The 19,242-nt window shown below is 44.5% G+C and overlaps 1 protein-coding gene across 1 annotated transcript in view; it reads right to left on the reverse strand.

The window, feature by feature from the left end:
- Nucleotides 1-16,755: 16,755 nt before the first annotated feature.
- LOC119385458 (ribosome biogenesis protein NOP53-like) overlaps nt 16,756-19,242 on the reverse strand; it is a 3,935-nt gene continuing 1,448 nt past the window's right edge. Inside the window, 2 exon segments of the mRNA XM_049413994.1 lie at nt 16,756-16,777; nt 16,914-16,993. Of these exon segments, the coding sequence (XP_049269951.1) occupies nt 16,756-16,777; nt 16,914-16,993 (102 nt within the window).

A 19,242-nucleotide genomic window follows, 5' to 3' on the forward strand; every position in this document is an offset into this window, starting at 1 on the left:
AAATAACACGAGATAACATGAAAATCATGACACGCATGTCATGTACAGCATGACTTACGTGGCACGCTCATGGGGCGCTGGCGGCAGTTTCGCTAGCTTGATCTACCCCGAAATTGGTATTGCGCGACGTGACTGTATGACGAACATAAAAACTCGAGTTAACATGAAAATCATGACACGCATGTCATGTACAGCATGACTTACGTGCCACGCTCATGGAGCGCTGGCGGCAGTTTCGCTAGCTTGATACACCAAAATTGGTATCTTGTGACGTGACTGTGTAACGAACATAAATAACACGAGTTAACATGAAAATCATGACACGCATGTCATGTACAGCATGACTTACGTGCCACGCTCATGGGGCGCTGGCGGCAATTTCGCTAGCTTGATATACACCAAAATTGGTATCTTGTGACGTGACTGTGTAACGAACATAAATAACACGAGTTAAGATGAAAATCATGACACGCATGTCATGTACAGCATGACTTACGTGCCACGCTCATGGGGCGCTGGCGGCGGTTTCGCTAGATTTATATACACCAAAATTGGTATCTTGTGACGTGGCTGTGTAGCGAACATAAATAACACGAGTTAACATGAAATCATGACACGCATGTCATGTACAGCATGACTTACGTGCCACGCTCATGGGGCGCTGGCGGCGGTTTCGCTAGATTTATATACACCAAAATTGGTATCTTGCGACGTGACTGTGTGACGAACATAAATAACACGAGTTAACATGAAAATCATGACGCGCATGTCATGCACAGCATGACTTTCGTGCCACGCTCATGGTGCGCTGGCGGCCGTTTCGCTAGCTTTATATACACCAAAATTGGTATCTTGCGACGTGAACGTGTAACGAACATAAATAACACGAGATAACATGAAAATCATGACACGCATGTCATGTACAGCATGACTTACGTGGCACGCTCATGGGGCGCTGGCGGCAGTTTCGCTAGCTTGATCTACCCCGAAATTGGTATTGCGCGACGTGACTGTATGACGAACATAAAAACTCGAGTTAACATGAAAATCATGACACGCATGTCATGTACAGCATGACTTACGTGCCACGCTCATGGAGCGCTGGCGGCAGTTTCGCTAGCTTGATATACACCAAAATTGTTATCTTGTGACGTGTCTGTGTAACGAACATAAATAACACGAGTTAACATGAAAATCATGACACGCATGTCATGTACAGCATGACTTACGTGCCACGCTCATGCGGCGCTGGCGGCGGTTTCGCTAGATTTATATACACCAAAATTGGTATCTTGTGACGTGACTGTGTAGCGAACATAAATAACACGAGTTAACATGAAAATCATGACACGCATGTCATGTACAGCATGACTTACGTGCCACGCTCATGGGGCGCTGGCGGCGGTTTCGCTAGATTTATATACACCAAAATTGGTATCTTGTGACGTGACTGTGTAACGAACATAAATAACACGAGTTAACATGAAAATCATGACACGCATGTCATGTACAGCATGACTTACGTGCCACGCTCATGGGGCGCTGGCGGCCGCTTCGCTAGCTTGATATACACCAAAATTGGTATCTTGTGACGTGACTGTGTAACGAACATAAATAACACGAGTTAACATGAAAATCATGACACGCATGTCATGTGCAGCATGACTTACGTGCCACGCTCATGGGGCGCTGGCGGCGGTTTCGCTAGATTTATATACACCAAAATTGGTATCTTGTGACGCAGGGCTGGGCAAAGATACTTTGAAATTGTATCGCGATACGATACAAGATACTCAGGGAAAAAGTATTGGAGATACAGATACAAGATACTGCCGCACTAATTGTATCCGATACGATACTTGGCAATTGTATCTTAAGATACTTCGAGACATTCTCAAATTTGTTATTATAGATCCATACAATGTAGCAGCAAAGAGAGAGAGAGAGAGAAATGTAATGCGGAAAGGCAGGGAGGTTAACCAGAAAGCATATCTGGTTTGCTACCCTGCACTGGGGAAGGGGTAAGGGGAGACAGAAAAGTAATAAAGAGAGGGATGGGATAGGGAGGAAGGAAAGCACAAACACATACACACCCACAGAAGTGTCACAATCGTTCAACGAGGCGGGTCGCTCGCAGAAACTCCTGGAGGGGGGGGGGGGAGTGGCGCGGGGAACGCATGGTGTATACGGGGCTTACGACCGTTCGCTAGCGGCCCGGCCGGCACACATGACCGTCTCCGTTCCATTTGTTTTTGTTTTCTAAATAAGTATGTTAGTGAGCTACACAGACATGACTGGTCTCAAGCATTTCTTTCGTGCGGAACACGTGGTCACCATGTGCTGAAACATAACCGTGGAACAAAAACTCTATATTTCAATCCGCGTCCAGATTTCACTCGTTATGTACACCGTATCGTTGTTTCTGGAATCCGGACTCAAAATCCCCTTCAGAAATGACCTATATATGAGATATGTCAAAGGCCTCCTTTCAAATGGCAACGTCATTTTGTTCAAACTCTCTCCGACCCCACCATCTTCACTGTCCCCGGGCCTTTGGAGTTAAATTTCGCGACTGCGGCCCGCCGGCTATAAGCTGAGTTTGAGACCCCTGTTGTATACGTAGATGACATAAACCTGCAATGAATTTCCATGTTCTACTTAGCTGCTGGCGTAAGGGATTCTTTGTTGATATACTCACTAACGTGCAATTTTTTAGCAATTTTTCTTTATCGAGAGAACATGTGCAACACAGAAATGTCTCAGACGTATTGCGTAGCTGCACGAAGCATCGCAGGACACCGCCGCTATTCGCGCTATTACCGCTTATAGCTCCCTTTACGTAGCGATTAGTAATCAGAAAAATATTTAAGAAGGCCTAAAACAGGAAAACAAATATAAGTAAAATAGAGAGGTGGTTGTTTATCAAACATTCACATTGAATGAGCACAGAAACACGATACAGACGGCGCCCTTAACAGCTATGATCACGAAGTATCGTCAACTTACGTGTTGAGACCAGGCCCGTAGCCAAAAAATTTTCGGGGGGGGGGGGGGGGGGGGGGCACTTGCTGAAAACCTTGACTATTTGAGAAAAACACCTATTTTCATTATTATTTTGGTATAACCACCTACTTCACCAAAATTTCAAGGCCTTAGCCGCCTCCCCCCCCCCCCCCCCCCGGCTAAGGGCTTGGTTGAGACAATGTGAAATTCAGTGCCTATGGAAAATTGCCTGAAACGGCTCGTTGGGACGCTGAGTAAAACGAAGCATTCAGTAAAACAACGCTTCTCGAATGCCCTTCCTAAAGTCTTTAAGATGGCTCCTAATGATTTCCATTTCTATAATGCAAACTCAATTTCGCTATTTTCCTAAGCGGTAAGTAGAATATTTTGTACTGAATACTCAAGGCACGCCCACATAATAATATATTTGTTTTCAAAATCGCCTTGGCAACATGTAAATGTGTAAACAGTAGTAGAAATAAAACAGACAGTTAGAAGAATAAAGCAGCAATCTTTTTTTGGGAGCGCGTTACAAAGGCATACTGCAGTGACCAGACCGGAAAAACAGTGCAGAGACCTAGGTAATGTATGTGACGCAAAATTACAGCTAAGAAAGCACTTGTGCCTTGTGCTAATGATCAAATTATGATTTCATAAATTCTTTGAATAAATGCAGATTGAAGTGAAAAATACCGTACGCCAAGATATTTTCTGTTAGGTAAACGCTTGCTCCATTAGATCTAGCATCAGTACCTGTGGTGCTAAAGTTGTTAGAATCTTATTTGCATATAAGTTAATTCATTGCATGTAAGTCAAGCTTTACATCCACGAGATCCTTCAAATCGCTGATATGTAAAGTCCACGAGACACAAAGCAACCCCACTCTTGCACGCATCACATTTCGTTACGGAGCAAGACGCAAGAGAATCTTCAATAACGACACTGTAGCAACATCAGAATTTGCGCGATAGACGCTGCACGCAGTGGAGTACGCGGCGCAGGACAGTGGCTATGAGTAAGTGTAGCGGCATTGGAGCAACTAAAAAGAAAAGAAATCGAGAAAACAAAAGGTACGTGGGCTGGGCGTAGACGCCCGCGTGCTTGTCTTCCTGATCTACCCTCACTGGACGACTCTGGCGTAAAAATAACGTCACTGCCCTTAGACTTATGCAGATCGCTTAGTGGCACCAGCTAGTACAAGCTCGAGAAGCGGAGTTTGGCCAGCGATTATTGTTCCGCACGGCTGTGTTGCGATAGAAGTATCTTGTATCTTAAGGTAGACGATACATTATCGAATGTATCGGAAATACAGATACAGATACTCGTCTTTCGAGACGTATCGCGATACAGATACAAGATACCCAAAGTGTATCTAAGATAGTATCTAAGATACATGTATCTTCGATACTGCCCAGCACTGTTGTGACGTGACTGTGTGACGAACATAAAAACACGAGTTAACATGACAATCATGACTCGCATGTCATGCACACCATGACTTACGTTCCACGCTCATGGGGCGCTGGCGGCCGTTTCGCTAGCTTGATCTACCCCGAAGTTGGTATTGCGCGACGTTACTGTGTGACGAACATAAATAATAGGAGTTAACATGAAAACCATGACACGCATTTTTCTCAATGACATACAAGACGATGTATGCAGCTCTTTGCTGGCTGCTTCGCATTACATCGATTCCCACAATGCGTGGGATCTGCCGGCTTTTTACTGGTGCGTTATCTCATGTTTTGCGAAATTTCTTTAAGAATAGTGCACAATGCGCAATTTGCAGGTTACATTGCGCAGGTGTTCGGTTTGTGCGTCCTGTTGATCCTGATCATCCACTCTCGTTGCTCCTGCTTAATGATGTTCATTCATCAACCTCGATCTATACAAAGCTGCAGTGTAGCGAACATCATTTTTCTGTCTTGGTCAGGTAACATTTTCCTACGTTCCTTCATTAGAAAGTTGGTCGCCAGAGCCATGTTTGTTTTGTAAAGCCGTTCGCTGTGCTGACACAAAGGGGGATGCTAATGAGCACAGCAGCTTTTTTCGCGGCCTCGACTGCACTGGCTTGCCGAACAAGCCGACAACTGCAAGACGGCGGCAATTAGGCAGCGGCAGGGATTCTCTGCAGCGTGCAGCTATGCAGGCTTTTGCATTTTCGCTGGCCTTGAGACACGCCGCCCTTGAGCACACGGCTTTTAAATTGCTGAGAGAGAGAGAAGAGGAAGGCGAAGAGGTTAAGAAGTTGCTGAAAAACAAGTTGCAGTGTTAAGCGCGATGCGGGACACAGTGGGATCTATCTATCTATCTATCTATCTATCTATCTATCTATCTATCTATCTATCTATCTATCTATCTATCTATCTATCTATCTATCTATCTATCTATCTATCTATCTATCTATCTATCTATCTATCTATCTATCTATCTATCTATCTATCTATCTATCTATCTATCTATCTGTAGCGGCATCATCATCATCGCTCACGATCATCATCATCATCGTTTTACCATTTACGCGCCGCGCCTCTCGCGCAGCTCATGCTGAGAGCTCGAGGCGCGAGCAGTGAACGAGCTCACGCTCCTGGCTGTCAGGACGCCGGCAGCCGCTGTCGCTCTGCTTACAAGGGCCTTCTAATAAAGTGGCGAGACTTCGGCACGGCCACGTCGGCCGCCTTCACGTCTCTCTCTCGCTACATATCTATCTATCTATCTATCTATCTATCTATCTATCTATCTATCTATCTATCTATCTATCTATCTATCTATCTATCTATCTATCTATCTATCTATCTATCTATCTATCTGCGTGTGTGTGTGCGTGCGTGCATGTGTGTTTCATCAATAACCCCAAGTTATCTACTTAATCTAGTTCACTCACGATTAACCACCTATTATTATTATTATTATTATTATTATTATTATTATTATTATTATTATTATTATTATTATTATTATTATTATTATTATTATTGGATCTGGATCTCGTTCAAATACTGCTGAATCATTATCCCTGCCATCACTTCAATGCCGACGAAATCGTTCCGATCTCTTATTTCTTTACAAGCTAGTCCACGGTATCATATCCTGCCGTGAAAAATTGTTGATTGGATGCTTCTATTTACCGCCCAGCATTTCCCCTGCCTCGTTTCACGATGTCATGTCTTCTATTGAACTTGTGATATCTTCTCATAGTGGGCACAGAATTATTGTCTTGGGGATTTCAATGCACCTGGAATTGACTGGAGCACGCTTACCTTTTCTCATTACAGTCATTTCACAGAGAAAAAGTGCAGCCTGCTCTTGGACTTTCTGGCGTTTAATTCCCTAGTGCAACATAATTCAGTCGTCAATTCCAGTGGCAACGTCTTAGACCTGTGTGTGTCAAACGATCAACCCCTTGAAGTTTCCCGCTCCAACATCTCTCTTGTACGTCCGTACAAATTCCACCCACCACTTAACGTAAGATTATCTGCATCAGCCGAAACAACGAGCTACAGCAGTTACGTAAACAAATCTCCAAGATTTGCGTTCAAGCGAGGTGATTACACGGGCCTCTATCATCACTTGTCCACCGTTGAGTGGTCACAGGTTACTGACAAACCTAATGTTGATGACCAGGTTGATCGGTTTACGGAACTTGTACTGAGCAGCATGCTTAATTTTATTCCCCAGTATACACATAAACAATGTAAATATCCCCACTGGTTCTCATCTGAACATATCAGTGCACTGAAGCATAAAGATCACGCACACAGGAAATCTAAATGTTCTCCATCCAGCGAGTGGAAGGAAGAGTTCAGCTTTTTTCGAACTCTCTCTAAACGCCTATGAAAAAAGCGCCTCTGACAGACCGGCTGAGTTTTGGAAGTATGTACGTAAACGGTCTAGCAAAAGCGGAGAGTCCTTCAGACTACTAGACTCAAATGGGGTAGAAGTGCACGCCGTCGCTGACTGTTTTGCCACACATTTCTCATCCGTTTATAAGGCCTCAGACTCCAGCACTGATATCAGACAACAGCCCAAGGCAGTTAGCTCATCCAGTGCTTTGTCGCTGGATGAAAATCTTATCAGCGAATGCATTAAGCGCTTAAAACCATCCTTATCATGTCGCCCAGATGGCATCCCCTCCGCCATACTAAAAGCATATGGTACTATATTTGTCCCAGTACTGACTACAATATTTAATAACTGCCTGGACACTTCCACATTTCCTAGCACGTGGAAAACTGCTCGTGTTTCCCAGTATTTAAGTCGGGCTCTAAGACAGATGTTTCTAATTATCGCCCGATTTCTCTACTATATGCCCACATCAAAGATCTTCGAACTGGCTCTTCACAAAATATTGTCTTTTAGTGTGAAAAACTCATTGATTCCAAATCAACATGGTTTTCTTGCTGGCCGCTCAACTACACAAATCTTGCTAGTTTTCATGACGCAGACCTCCACACCTATTTCTCAGAGAGGACAGGTTGACGTAATCTACTGTGACCTGAGCAAGGCTTTGACGTAGTCAGCCACACCACTGATTATGGTTAAACTTGCGAACTTTGACGTTGACTTGTCGATTGTGAATCTCTTGCACAGCTATCTGCTCAATAGATCTTGTTATGTTGCCGTAAATGGCCAAACCTCTTCTTTGTATAAAGTGACTAGTGGGGTCCCCTCAAGGGTCGGTATTAGGCCCACTCCTATTTTTAATTTACGTTAATGATGTTTCTTTTGCCATTCGTAATTCTTCTTTCCTCTTGTATGCCGATGACATCAAGATATTTAAGGAAATTCATTCAGTTAACGACTGTCACTTGCTGCAGTCAGATTTGTGTTCTTTTTCCGAATGGTGCAACGGCAATAACCTTTCTCTAAATACCTCAAAGACAAAATTCATGTCTATCACTCGCAAAACATCTAGCGTGTCATTTCAATACTCTGTCAGTTCTGTGCCGTTATGCAAGGTTTATGAAATCAGTAATCTTGGTGTTGTTGTTGACAGCGCGTTAAACTTTTCTTCTCACGTTTAAGCGTGCTGCTATGCGGGGCCTTCGTTCTCTCGGATGTGTTTGTAGAATATCTCGAGAATTCAGGTCTCCTATGGCCCTACACAAATTGTACACGGCGATATGTCTTCCGCGACTTGAGTATGCGTCCGTGATATGGAATGGCATTGCTCAATCCAGCGGTAACACCATTGAACGAGTCCAGAAAAAAATTCCTCAGCATATATAACCATCGCTTTGCTAAAAATGACTCTGGATCTCGTTCAAGTACTGCTGAATCATTATCACTGCCATCACTTCACTGCCGACTAAATCGTTCTGATCTCTTATTTCTCTACAAGCTAGTCCACGGTATCATATCCTGCCCTGTACTTCTCAATTGTGTTAATTTTCGAATTCCGCGTAAGTTAACCAGAGAGAACAGACCGTTTCATGTACCCGCCTGCTTCTTCCAACACTCTACCGTTCACAGAATACAAAGTCTTTATAATATTATTTTCTTGATCTTGACAATCTTGATGATTGTGGGCTATGAAAAACGTCAAGATCAAGAAAATTAACATTATAGAGACTTTGTATTCTGTGAACGGTAGAGTGTTGGAAGAAGCAGGCGGGTACATGAAACGGTCTGTTCTCTCTGGTTAACTTACGCGGAATTCGAAAATTAACACAATTGAGAAGTACAGGGCAGGATATGATACCGTGGACCTAGCTTGTAGAGAAATAAGAGATCAGAACGATTTAGTCGGCAGTGAAGTGATGGCAGGTGATAATGATTCAGCAGTACTTGAACGAGATCCAGAGTCATTTTTAGCAAAGCGATGGTTATATATGCTGAGGAATTTTTTCTGGACTCGTTCAATGTGTTACCGCTGGATTGAGCAATGCCATTCATATCACGGACACATACTCAAGTTGCGGAAGACATATTGCCGTGTACAATTTGTGTAGAGCCATGGGAGACCTGAATTCTCGAGATATTCTACAAACACATCGAAGAGAACGAAGGCCCCGCATAGCAGCCCGCTTAAGGTGAGAAGAAAAGTTTAACGCGCTGTCAACACAACAACACAAGATCACTGATTTCATAAACCTTGCATAACGGCACAGAACTGACAGAGTATTGAAATGACACGCTAGATGTTTTGCGAGTGATAGACATGAATTTTGTCTTTGAGGTATTCAGAGAAGGTTATTGCCGTTGCACCATTCAGGAAAAAGAACACAATCTGACTGCAGCAAGCGACAGTCGTTAACTGAATGAATTTCCTTAAATATCTTGATGTCATCGGCATACAAGAAGAAAGAAGAATTACGAATGGCAAAAGAAACATCATTAACGTAAATTAAAAATAGGAGTGGGCCTAATACCAACCCTTAAGGGACCCCACTAGTCACTTTATGCAAAGAAGACGTTTGGCCATTTACGGCAACATAACAAGATCTATTGAGCAGATAGCTGTGTGCAAGAGATTCACAATCGACAAGTCAACGTCAAAGTTCGCAAGTTTAACCATAATCAGTGTGTGGCTGACTGCGTCAAAAGCCTTGCTCAGGTCACAGTAGATTACGTCAACCTGTCCTCTCTGAGAAATAGGTGTGGAGATCTGCATCATGAAACTAGCAAGATTTGTGGTAGTTGAGCGGCCAGCGAAAAAACCATGTTGATTTGGAATCAATGAGTTTTTCACACTAAAAGACAATATTTTGTGGAGAGCCAGTTCGAAGATCTTTGATGTGGCACATAGTAGAGAAATCGGGCGATAATTAGAAGCATCTGTCTTAGAGCCGACTTAAATACTGGGAAAACACGAGCAGTTTTCCACATGCTAGGAAATGTGGAAGTGTCCAGGCAGTTATTAAATATTGTACTCAGTACTGGGACAAATATACTACCATAAGCTTTTAGTATGGCGGAGGGGATGCCATCAGGGCCACATGATAAGGATGGTTTTAAGCGCTTAATGCATTCGCTGATAAGATTTTCATCCAGCGACAAAGCACTGGATGAGCTAACTGCCTTGGGCTGTTGTCTGATATCAGTGCTAGAGTCTGAGGCCTTATAAACGGATGAGAAATGTGTGGTAAAACAGTCAGCGACGGCGTGCACTTCTACCCCATTTGAGTCTAGTAGTCTGAAGGACTCTCCGCTTTTGCTAGACCGTTTACGTACATACTTCCAAAACTCAGCCGGCCTGTCAGAGGCGCCTTTTTCTAAGAATTCAATGTACGAACTATGATCCTGATTATGTAGACGTTTAGAGAGAGTTCGAAAAAAGCTGAACTCTTCCTTCCACTCGCTGGATGGAGAACATTTAGATTTCCTGCGTGCGTGATCTTTATGCTTCAGTGCACTGATAAGTTCAGATGAGAACCAGTGGGGATATTTACGTTGTTTAGGTATATACTGGGGAATAAAATTAAGCATGCTGCTCAGTACAAGCTCCGTAAACCGATCAACCTGGTCATCAACATTAGGTTTGTCAGTGACATCTAATAATAATAATAATAATAATAATAATAATATAATAATAATAATAATAATAATAATAATAATAATAATAATAATAATAATAATAATAATAATAATAATAATAATACGTACGCAAGATTACAATCGCGAACCGTAACAACACAGAACACCGCTGTGATGTTAAAGTAATCTAATACAACTTAAGATCGCATGCCTATATAATTACAACGCGGAAACAATTACAGAATATTGCCACGACGCAACTGAAAGCAGCTCGGCGCAATCATAGAGAAAGAGAACGTCGAGGTGTTTTAGTAATCAGATCTGTGCCCATGCGACGTCTTGTGTGCTTTTGTCCGGAACAATATCTTACGCCCCATGTAATATTGGACTTTACTGTAAAGCCTAAATTAGCTCTAGAGGGCGTGTTAAAGAAGGTAGAAATCTTTCCAAAGCAAACTAGAAGGAGGAACGTTAGTTGCAACGAAAATTAGTCGTAGTTTTTGCGGCAAGCTTTGTTTTGAACCTCTGTTCATATGAAGTAAAACAATTGAGAATATTGAAGATCGCAATTCATGTACGTCCAGTGTTTCGAGCAAACATGTAAACCTTGTTACTTGAAAATGGAGAAATATATCGCATAGGTTCTGTTAACAGCAAGTCCCGTAATTTTCTATTTACTAAAGAGGAGTCACACGCGAAGTTTATTCAGTATAGTATGGCATACTTATTGTGTGCGATTGCAAGAAGGTGTCGCTAATGGCTTGCAAAGACGCTGGATAGCTCATGTAAGCTTGCTCAAGATTCAGCACAATGATCGAGTAGGGTTATTGCAAAGCGAAAGTGTAATTACTGGAGCAAGTGTGCTCAGTGAAACAGCGTAAGCGAATTACTTAATCAGCTTATCGATCGTGCCTGACTTTTATTTTTTTATTGAACGTAGTCCTATCACGTAGTTTTAGATGCTGTGTATTCATTATACTGTAGGGAGCCTTTTGAGCTGATGCCGCTTTTGATACTCGCCGCGAACTACGCTCGGACATCTGTAAAATGGGCATACCGCACTGCTTTACAAAACAGCAAATAAATAAGTAAACAACGAAATGAACAAGTAAATAAACATGGTTCTAAGCTCTACTGCAACAGTGCAACGTTCAAAGAAGTAAAAGAATTGTGCAGCGTATTGCCAAGGAAAGGTACCACATCACCAATTATTTTTTTCTTGGTTGAATAGGAGGGCTGATGACGATTAATCCCCCTTCTGCATTACAAAAACCATCGCTTTGAGGCAGTGAGTAAATTTCGTCTGTTTTACTGGTAATTTAATTAATTTATCGTTCTTGGTTGGAGGAAATTTTAGTCTTATGGATGGCTAAGCAAACCAAACACTACATGATTAAATGTTAGGTTTTTATGTATGAGATAAAATATCACTTTTTGTACAGAAACAGAAAAGGCACAATGAAGGAAACTTGTGGAAGAGACAGTGAAGCTCTGTTTGTTTTTAGTTAAAGTTCTGCATGAAACGCTCGCATTCTTATGTTTTGCTACTGTTTGAGTGTCACCAAATGCACTAATATTTCTTTGTGCAAAGTTATGTGTTCCTCCTGATATTGCGCACGCAGCGGTCCCAACTTAAGGGTTTAAGAAAGGCTGAGTAGCGCATCCATAAGAAAAGACCCGGGAGGCTCGGGAGCTGTTGCCACGGCGACAGAGGCCATCTGCGCCGGCTAGAAACAGCGGGATCGGGAGAGGATGGACGGAGTGAGTGAGTGCGGAGGAAAAAAAAAATCGGTAGCGAGCACCTCGCGGCACTTTCCGCGATCAACAAGGTTTTCTTCCACGCAAGCTCCCAACGTTAGGCAAGAGAGGCGACGATGAGAGGGCTTCGCTGCTCTCCGCGTCTGGAGTGCACGCTGTGCACTCCCCAAGGGCGTATACTTGTGTTCACTTGTAGACTGGGAGAGTCCCGTTTAGCTGTTTTGCGAGAACCAGGCCACACGGCCTGGCTTTTCGCTTCGCCGTTTGCGTTCAGCCTCGGATCGTAAATATTCGCCCTCATTGCATCTAACGGATGCGCGCTTGTATTTGCGAAATGGGCAAGGGGTAAAAATACACGAACTTACTGTCGTGTGTACGGGTTCCACTGTGGTTCTCTAAGCTGTTGGCAATACCATTTTTCTATCAGGGTTGATTCGTTCATCGATCGAATGAGTAACTGCCGATTCGACTACCGAATGCGAAGGGAGGTTGTCGGAGAAGAGCTCTTGGCCATGGTATGACAAGTGGAAGATGTGCTAAATGTGATTCGGCAACAGTGACGTATACATACAATGCAATGTGACGGATACATTTCAAGACTCGGAACTGTTACGTAGCAACAATCCACCCAATAAGTTACTAGTGGAGTGTTGGCAGTGGGTGCCAGGGTTGCCAGGGTTGCCAGGGTTGGCAGGGTTGGCTACTTTGTGCTGATTTAGCTACTTTTCTACGCCGGTTGGGGCAAAGAGGAACGCCTTAGCTACATGGGTACTTCTTGGCTGCTTTCTTGTTCTCTCGATTTAAACCAAATTACCAATATCCGGTGATGTCGCAGCCGCTGCCCTTCGAGCGTCCGGTGTCAAAACAAAACGGCCAAGGCGTGATTCCATCTCCCAAAGTTGAATTTTGCGCTAGCGTTACACGAAAAGAATACTTTGGGGTACGTGGCGAGGACTCGGGGAAAGCTGTTGCATAGAGTCTCAATTTGTACACCAGCTATATTGCTGAACGCGACTTTAAACCGTAACTGGACGTGAACAGGACAATGGAAAGCGCTCCGCATCCAGGGTGCTCTGCTCTCATTGACATTAGAAGTTGGATGTACGGCGAACGAACTGCTTGTGTCATTTTTTTAAATATCAGGTGCGGACTGTGGCTTAGGAATATAAGCTGCTCGCACTTGGGCACCACGCAAAAAAATCATTTCGAAAATGACTGGAATGTATGCTTCAAACCCTGCAACTATGATTTCGAGCACACTCATGCCATACTCATTTTTATTGTCGCCATATGGCTGTCATACTAGTCATTTTAAGAAAATCCACGCAAGATGCGTTAAGAGTGTCATTTTTGCAACAAACTTCGTCATCCTGCACGAAAATCAACAATTTATGCTTGAATCTCAGCCATTCTGATTGTGAAAGGTTCAGGCTGTAGTTACATTTTCACCGCAAGGCTTTTGCATCTATTCGTTTCAGTATAAACGTCGCTGTGGTTTTCAGGCCCGCGTGGCTACTTTTGGCTACTTTCGCTGCCCTTCGCTAAAGTTGGCTACTTTCTGGCTACTTTTTGCAAATTTCCTGCTATTTTTTGTCTTTTCGATGCCCACAAACCCTGGTGGCTGCTTTACTTGCGACACATTCCTTACTGGGCAGTTCTATATTACTCGAGGTTGTCTGAAATGAAGCACAACCATCTAGAGTCTCCACGTGAAGGCATGCAAAACGTAAATGAGCGCGAAAGGTCATGAAACATGCGCAGTCCTTTCTCTACGTGTTCGTCTCTTTCTTGGTTTGAAGTCACAAGACTTGTCTTTCGTAAATGAGCTTTCTCATTGATCAGCCGGCTTCAATATTAATATGCCCCCCATCATGATTGGCTGAAATATATGCAAAAAATAACAGCACGTAGGACTAGACGAAAAACGCATTAACCACAGGACGAGCGCTGTCCTGTGGTTAATGTGTCTTTCGTCTCGTCCTTCGTGCTGTTCTTTTTTGCAAATGTCGCACCAACTCGCCCAGACAAAGTCTCTGCTGGCTGAAATAGTCTCTTACGAAAGTGTTTAGCGTAGGAAGTTTTTGTGAATACGTACGGGCCCTGTTTCGTGCCGGCATACATTCCAAAACCACTACCGAATCGCCTAAACTAACACGTTTATCTGCCCGTTAAATCGCTGAGAGGGCCACGCAGAAAAAAAAAATCCACGCATATCCACGAAGTGAATGATGATGAGTGGGCGAAGCTCTGGGGATCGTTCGGTCGCCATGAATCTCCCGTTTGTCGTTTTTGCCGTTTTACCGCCGCTTCCCGCGCCCTCGCCTCCGCAGTAGCATCTTGTCGTCGGCGTTCCCGTTGAGCCGCCGCATGCTGCGCTTTACGCTCGTTTTCATCCATGGCAGAAAGAGAATGTTGGTCTGGAACGCGCTTACGTACGCATTTGCACCGCAGCGTCCTCTCGTGTATTTAAAGTGACATAAAGAGTGGATGAAAGAGCTCGGTCCTAAGTTCCATAATGTGTACGTTGAAGTCGCCGACTAGTATAAAGGGTTTGCGCTTGTAGGTGTTTTATATTGTTTTGTCGAAATTACGATTGTAGTTCGTCTATTGTCAACCTTTTCTTGATTCACATACACACGTATGTTTCGACTATAGCAACGGTTTTCCTAACCACCAAGACAGCGGACAGTGAGCGTCGACGACAAATCTAGGTCCTAAGGTCTATAATTTCTAAGTTGGAATCGTAGACAAGTATAGAGGGTTTGTGTTTTAGGTGTTTTATATTGGTCTGTCACAATTATGATACGCCCTTGTGCACCGCAACGACCCTAGCGGACTCCATGCAAAATTGAGACACACCGCCGCCTCGCCGGACCGGGGACATGCCTCGACCCTAAGGTGCTTCGCCCCTAAAATCTCGTTGGCACGCCCCATGACACGTGTCCATGGAGCGAGCACGACGCTTTATCGGCATGCTGTAAGGCAGTTGACAGGTAAGCACTGAAACGTTCAAGAGAGTGCTTATTTTCCAGGAGTGTGTTTATACATATCTCATGCCGGGAACATCACTTCGCATGACAAGTGCTGCTGAGACGCCCACTGGACAGAACAGCTGCGGAAGAAGAGCGCCGATGACAGCACGCACGATTATTGGCCTCACCTCAAATAAAAGTATACATCTCACAGCAATCCCCATGTCCAAGCGCGAAGAGATGAAATCATTGTAATAATAATTGGGGTTTACCTTCCCAAAACCACGATATGATTATGAGAGACGCCGTAGTGGAGGGCTCTGGAAATTCGGACCACCTGGGGTTCCTTTAACGTGCAGCTAAATGTAGGCGCACGGGCCTCAAGCATTTTCACTTCCATCGAAAATGCGGCCGCCGCGGCCGGGATTCGATCCCGCGACCTGCTGGTCAGCAGTCGAGCACCCTAACCACTAGACCACCGTCGCGGTTTTGAATTTTATGAGCAACATTTGAAGGTGTCATAAGCAACTTTTCCAAGTATTCGTGGACTGACCTCACTATCGTAGTTTATTGACCCACGAATCGATAGCCGCGAAATTTCTCGAATCCGTCCAGTACGTACGAGCGGAGTTACAGAAATTTGTCGCACGCTGTAATTCCTTTCCCTCTTCTCTCGTCCCGACGAGCGCACTAGAAGCTAAGCAGGGAATGATGGCACGGGGGAAAGAAGTTAGGTCAGCGCGCGTCATGACCTTGAGCACACGTAATGAAACGCGATCGCTCTCTGGCGTTGTGATTCCTCTGCGAGCAAGTGTGGCTACCGCGTATATATTAGCAGACTGTGGGGCGCGGCTTTGGCCCGTGGCGGCACCCCGTGACAAGAAGCGCATCTGATCCAAACGCCGCTCTTGGTTTATGTCGGCTATTGGCCAGTGCGTGCTATCTGCTGTTCGACGTCGAACAGCAGACACCGGCAGCTCTGAGGAGAGCGAGCACAGACCTCTATATGAAAATGGAGAACCTGTGTAAATGGCAACTTCGCGCCCCGCTTGTAAACTGTCCTTGTCACGCAGGACTCAAAGATTTGGCTGAGATGTTTATAGCAGTACCTGCTATTCACAGGATGTGTTTTCTCACCGAGGCCGAGGAGTGGCTCATGACCCCTTTAAAACAAGTTGTCGATGTGATCTCAGGAGACGAAAGCGGTGTTGTTGTAAGTAGAGAAACTGCACGGGCCGTGGTTTCGGCCCGGGCCTGGCCTGGGCCCGGAACTCGCTCAAGTTTACCCACCCGAACCAGGCCCGGTGACTCAAAGCGAGACCCGGGCCCGGCCTGAACCCGAGAAAAAATATTACCTACCCGTGTGCCGCTCGGTGAGTGTGCGGTATGATCGTGTACGTTTTTGCTCTGGCGGTCCGCTAATCATTCCCAGGCTGTGTTCTATTTGTTTTCAGGTGTTTGCGCATCTTCTCGCACGCTTGGGCAGTGATGTGTTCCGGAATACCCGCTTGCTTAAGTCTAACAACCTGTTCGTCAAAGCTTTGTTTCAATCTATCCTGACAGGATTTCTGCAATGCAGCACGAACACAAGCAAATGCTATATCCTGCTTTATTATTTTTCAGTGGTTTGATGTGAAGTTCGGAAGCAGCTTCAGTGAACGAGGATGGTAGCGCCAACAAACATGAGTGGGTAAAAATTCTAACTGCAGGTTTGGGAACTGGAGGGCACCTTCCTTCATCATCTCAACCGTGAAGTTCAGGCCACTGCCATTCTCGCGGAACACCTTCAAGATATTGACGGAATATCGACAATAATCGCACGTTTCAAAAAAATCAAGTAGCCCCGCATGCAGGAAGCAAAAGAAGTTCAGTACTTGTTCCTCTTAAAACTTCTCCAAATAGCTTGTCCCACATCAAAAAAGCGTTTTTCTTTTCGAGATAAAATGTGGAACATATATGTATGCACAACGTACGTGGAACAAGCTTAAAGAAAAAACTGAAGAGAAAAACGCTTTTTCTATTATCAGTAAATTACTCTTTTACAATTCCAAAATCATCACGCTCGCCGCTACAGGACTCTTGCTAAGCGAGAAAACGCGCAAAAAGAAGACGCGGGTGGCGGCGCCACCTTGATTCACGCAGCAAACGCCGTGACGTCATAGATTCTGACTGCGTCTACTGGAGCCTACGTAGTTCCTAATCAGCAAAAATGAAGTACATTGACCTCTGAGGGGGCCATAGACTAAACATACCAAGTTGCAAGAAATTTCGTTCAGCCAATGTCCCCAAAATACAAGTGGCACGTTGAAAGCCGTGGCGTCACGCGCGGAGATTTCGGCGCTTACCCTAGTTTAAAAATGAAACTTTGACCTTGGTTTATTTTCTATTAAGAAGCTTATGATGGTGAAATTAAGGACGTTCAAGTTCTCAGAGTACACTTTATCAGTGTCTAACCGATTCATTGCTTCACTTTAGTGTACCTTTAAGAACAGAGAAAAGTCTAGGCCCGGCCCGTCCCGAGCCCGCCGCCTCAAACCCGGGTCCGGCCCTAAGCCCGGAGCTTCAGGCCCGAGCCCGGCCCGGGCCCGCCGTGAAAACTACATTATACCCGGCCAGCCCGGCTTTTCGGGTAGGCCCGAGCCGTGAAGTGCTCTATAGTTGTAAGCACCCCCCCCCCTTATTATTATTTTTTTTACAGCCAAAGCTGTTATGAGATCACAAGAAGGGCCGTTTTGGGCGCCGTAGTTGTCCGCCGCCGCACCGCCCCGCCGCTGTAACCACTATCCGCCGCCGTGTCCGTAATAATATCGCGCGAAATAAGAAAAAGAAAACTAATAAGAAAAAATATCGGGATGGGTCGAGGTCGACCGGAGCCCTCTACGTAAGAGCCCAGTACTGTACCTTCAGAGCCATGCCGGTGCTTGAAACGGTTTTGCAAAAAAAGACCCTACACACGCTCATGTAGGGAAGGAACCACATAACAACATGTTGTGTAGCGGGGTAGAAGAGTAAGATAACAACCGCGTCACACACACGGATTCTGTAACCAGGCGTCACACAATGCGAATTGCGCAACGAGGGGTTGTTGAATGCTTCCAACCCGTTACAAAGGGCTCTGCCATAATTCTTCATTGTCATCAGCCACAGCATCAACAAACTGCCCATAATGTCTTACAGGTGTTTTGCGGGCCACGGTTCTCGCAGAATGACGAAAATTCCATAGTAGCTGCTTCCCTATACTTCACAAAATATATAATTATAGCGTAGCGGGTCCTCGCAAGTGCACTTCTATTAGTTACCAAGGAGCCATAAGGCTCCCATAATCAAATTTCCTCGGGGTCTCAATAAAGTAATTCGCTCTCTTTTCTCACCGTATAAGTATGTTATAAAGCGTGATGGGAGAGTTAAATACGACCGGGTGTCACACAATGCGAATTATTACACTAGTGGGTCGTTAAAGCTTCCAACCCATACAAGGGCTCAGCCGCAAATTCTTCATCGCCATCAACAAAACGTCGCATCAACAAAAGTGTGCATAATGGCTTACAGATGGTACCTCGCTTTTCCGCAGAATAACAAATAATGTCGTGATGGGTGCTTCCCAACTTCCCAAAAATTATGATTGGTGGCGTAGTGCGTACGTTGCTAGTGTACTGTATTAGTAGCCACAAGAGAGTTTATAACGGTCTCTAGAAAGCCGCTCTTCGAGCTTTCGCTGTGACTGTGCTGCGCTTTCCGCGCAGGCCAGCGTCTTTTAAATGCGAAGCATGTCTTAGCGAACCTCTGGCACTTTGAGCGTTTTTATCTATATCTATCTATGATCTATCTATCTATCTATTATCTATCTATCTATCTATTATCTATCTATCTTATATCTATCATCTATCTATCTATCTATCTATCTATCTATCTATCATCGCTATCTATCTATCTATCTATCTATCTATCTATTTATTACTATCTATCTATCGATCTATCTATCTAGCCACCTACGTCTGGGTGCTCTCATGATCGCCTCCTTAACTTGGTGTAG

This window comes from Rhipicephalus sanguineus, chromosome 3 (assembly GCF_013339695.2).
Source record: "Rhipicephalus sanguineus isolate Rsan-2018 chromosome 3, BIME_Rsan_1.4, whole genome shotgun sequence".
Taxonomy (NCBI): Eukaryota; Metazoa; Arthropoda; class Arachnida; order Ixodida; family Ixodidae; genus Rhipicephalus; species Rhipicephalus sanguineus.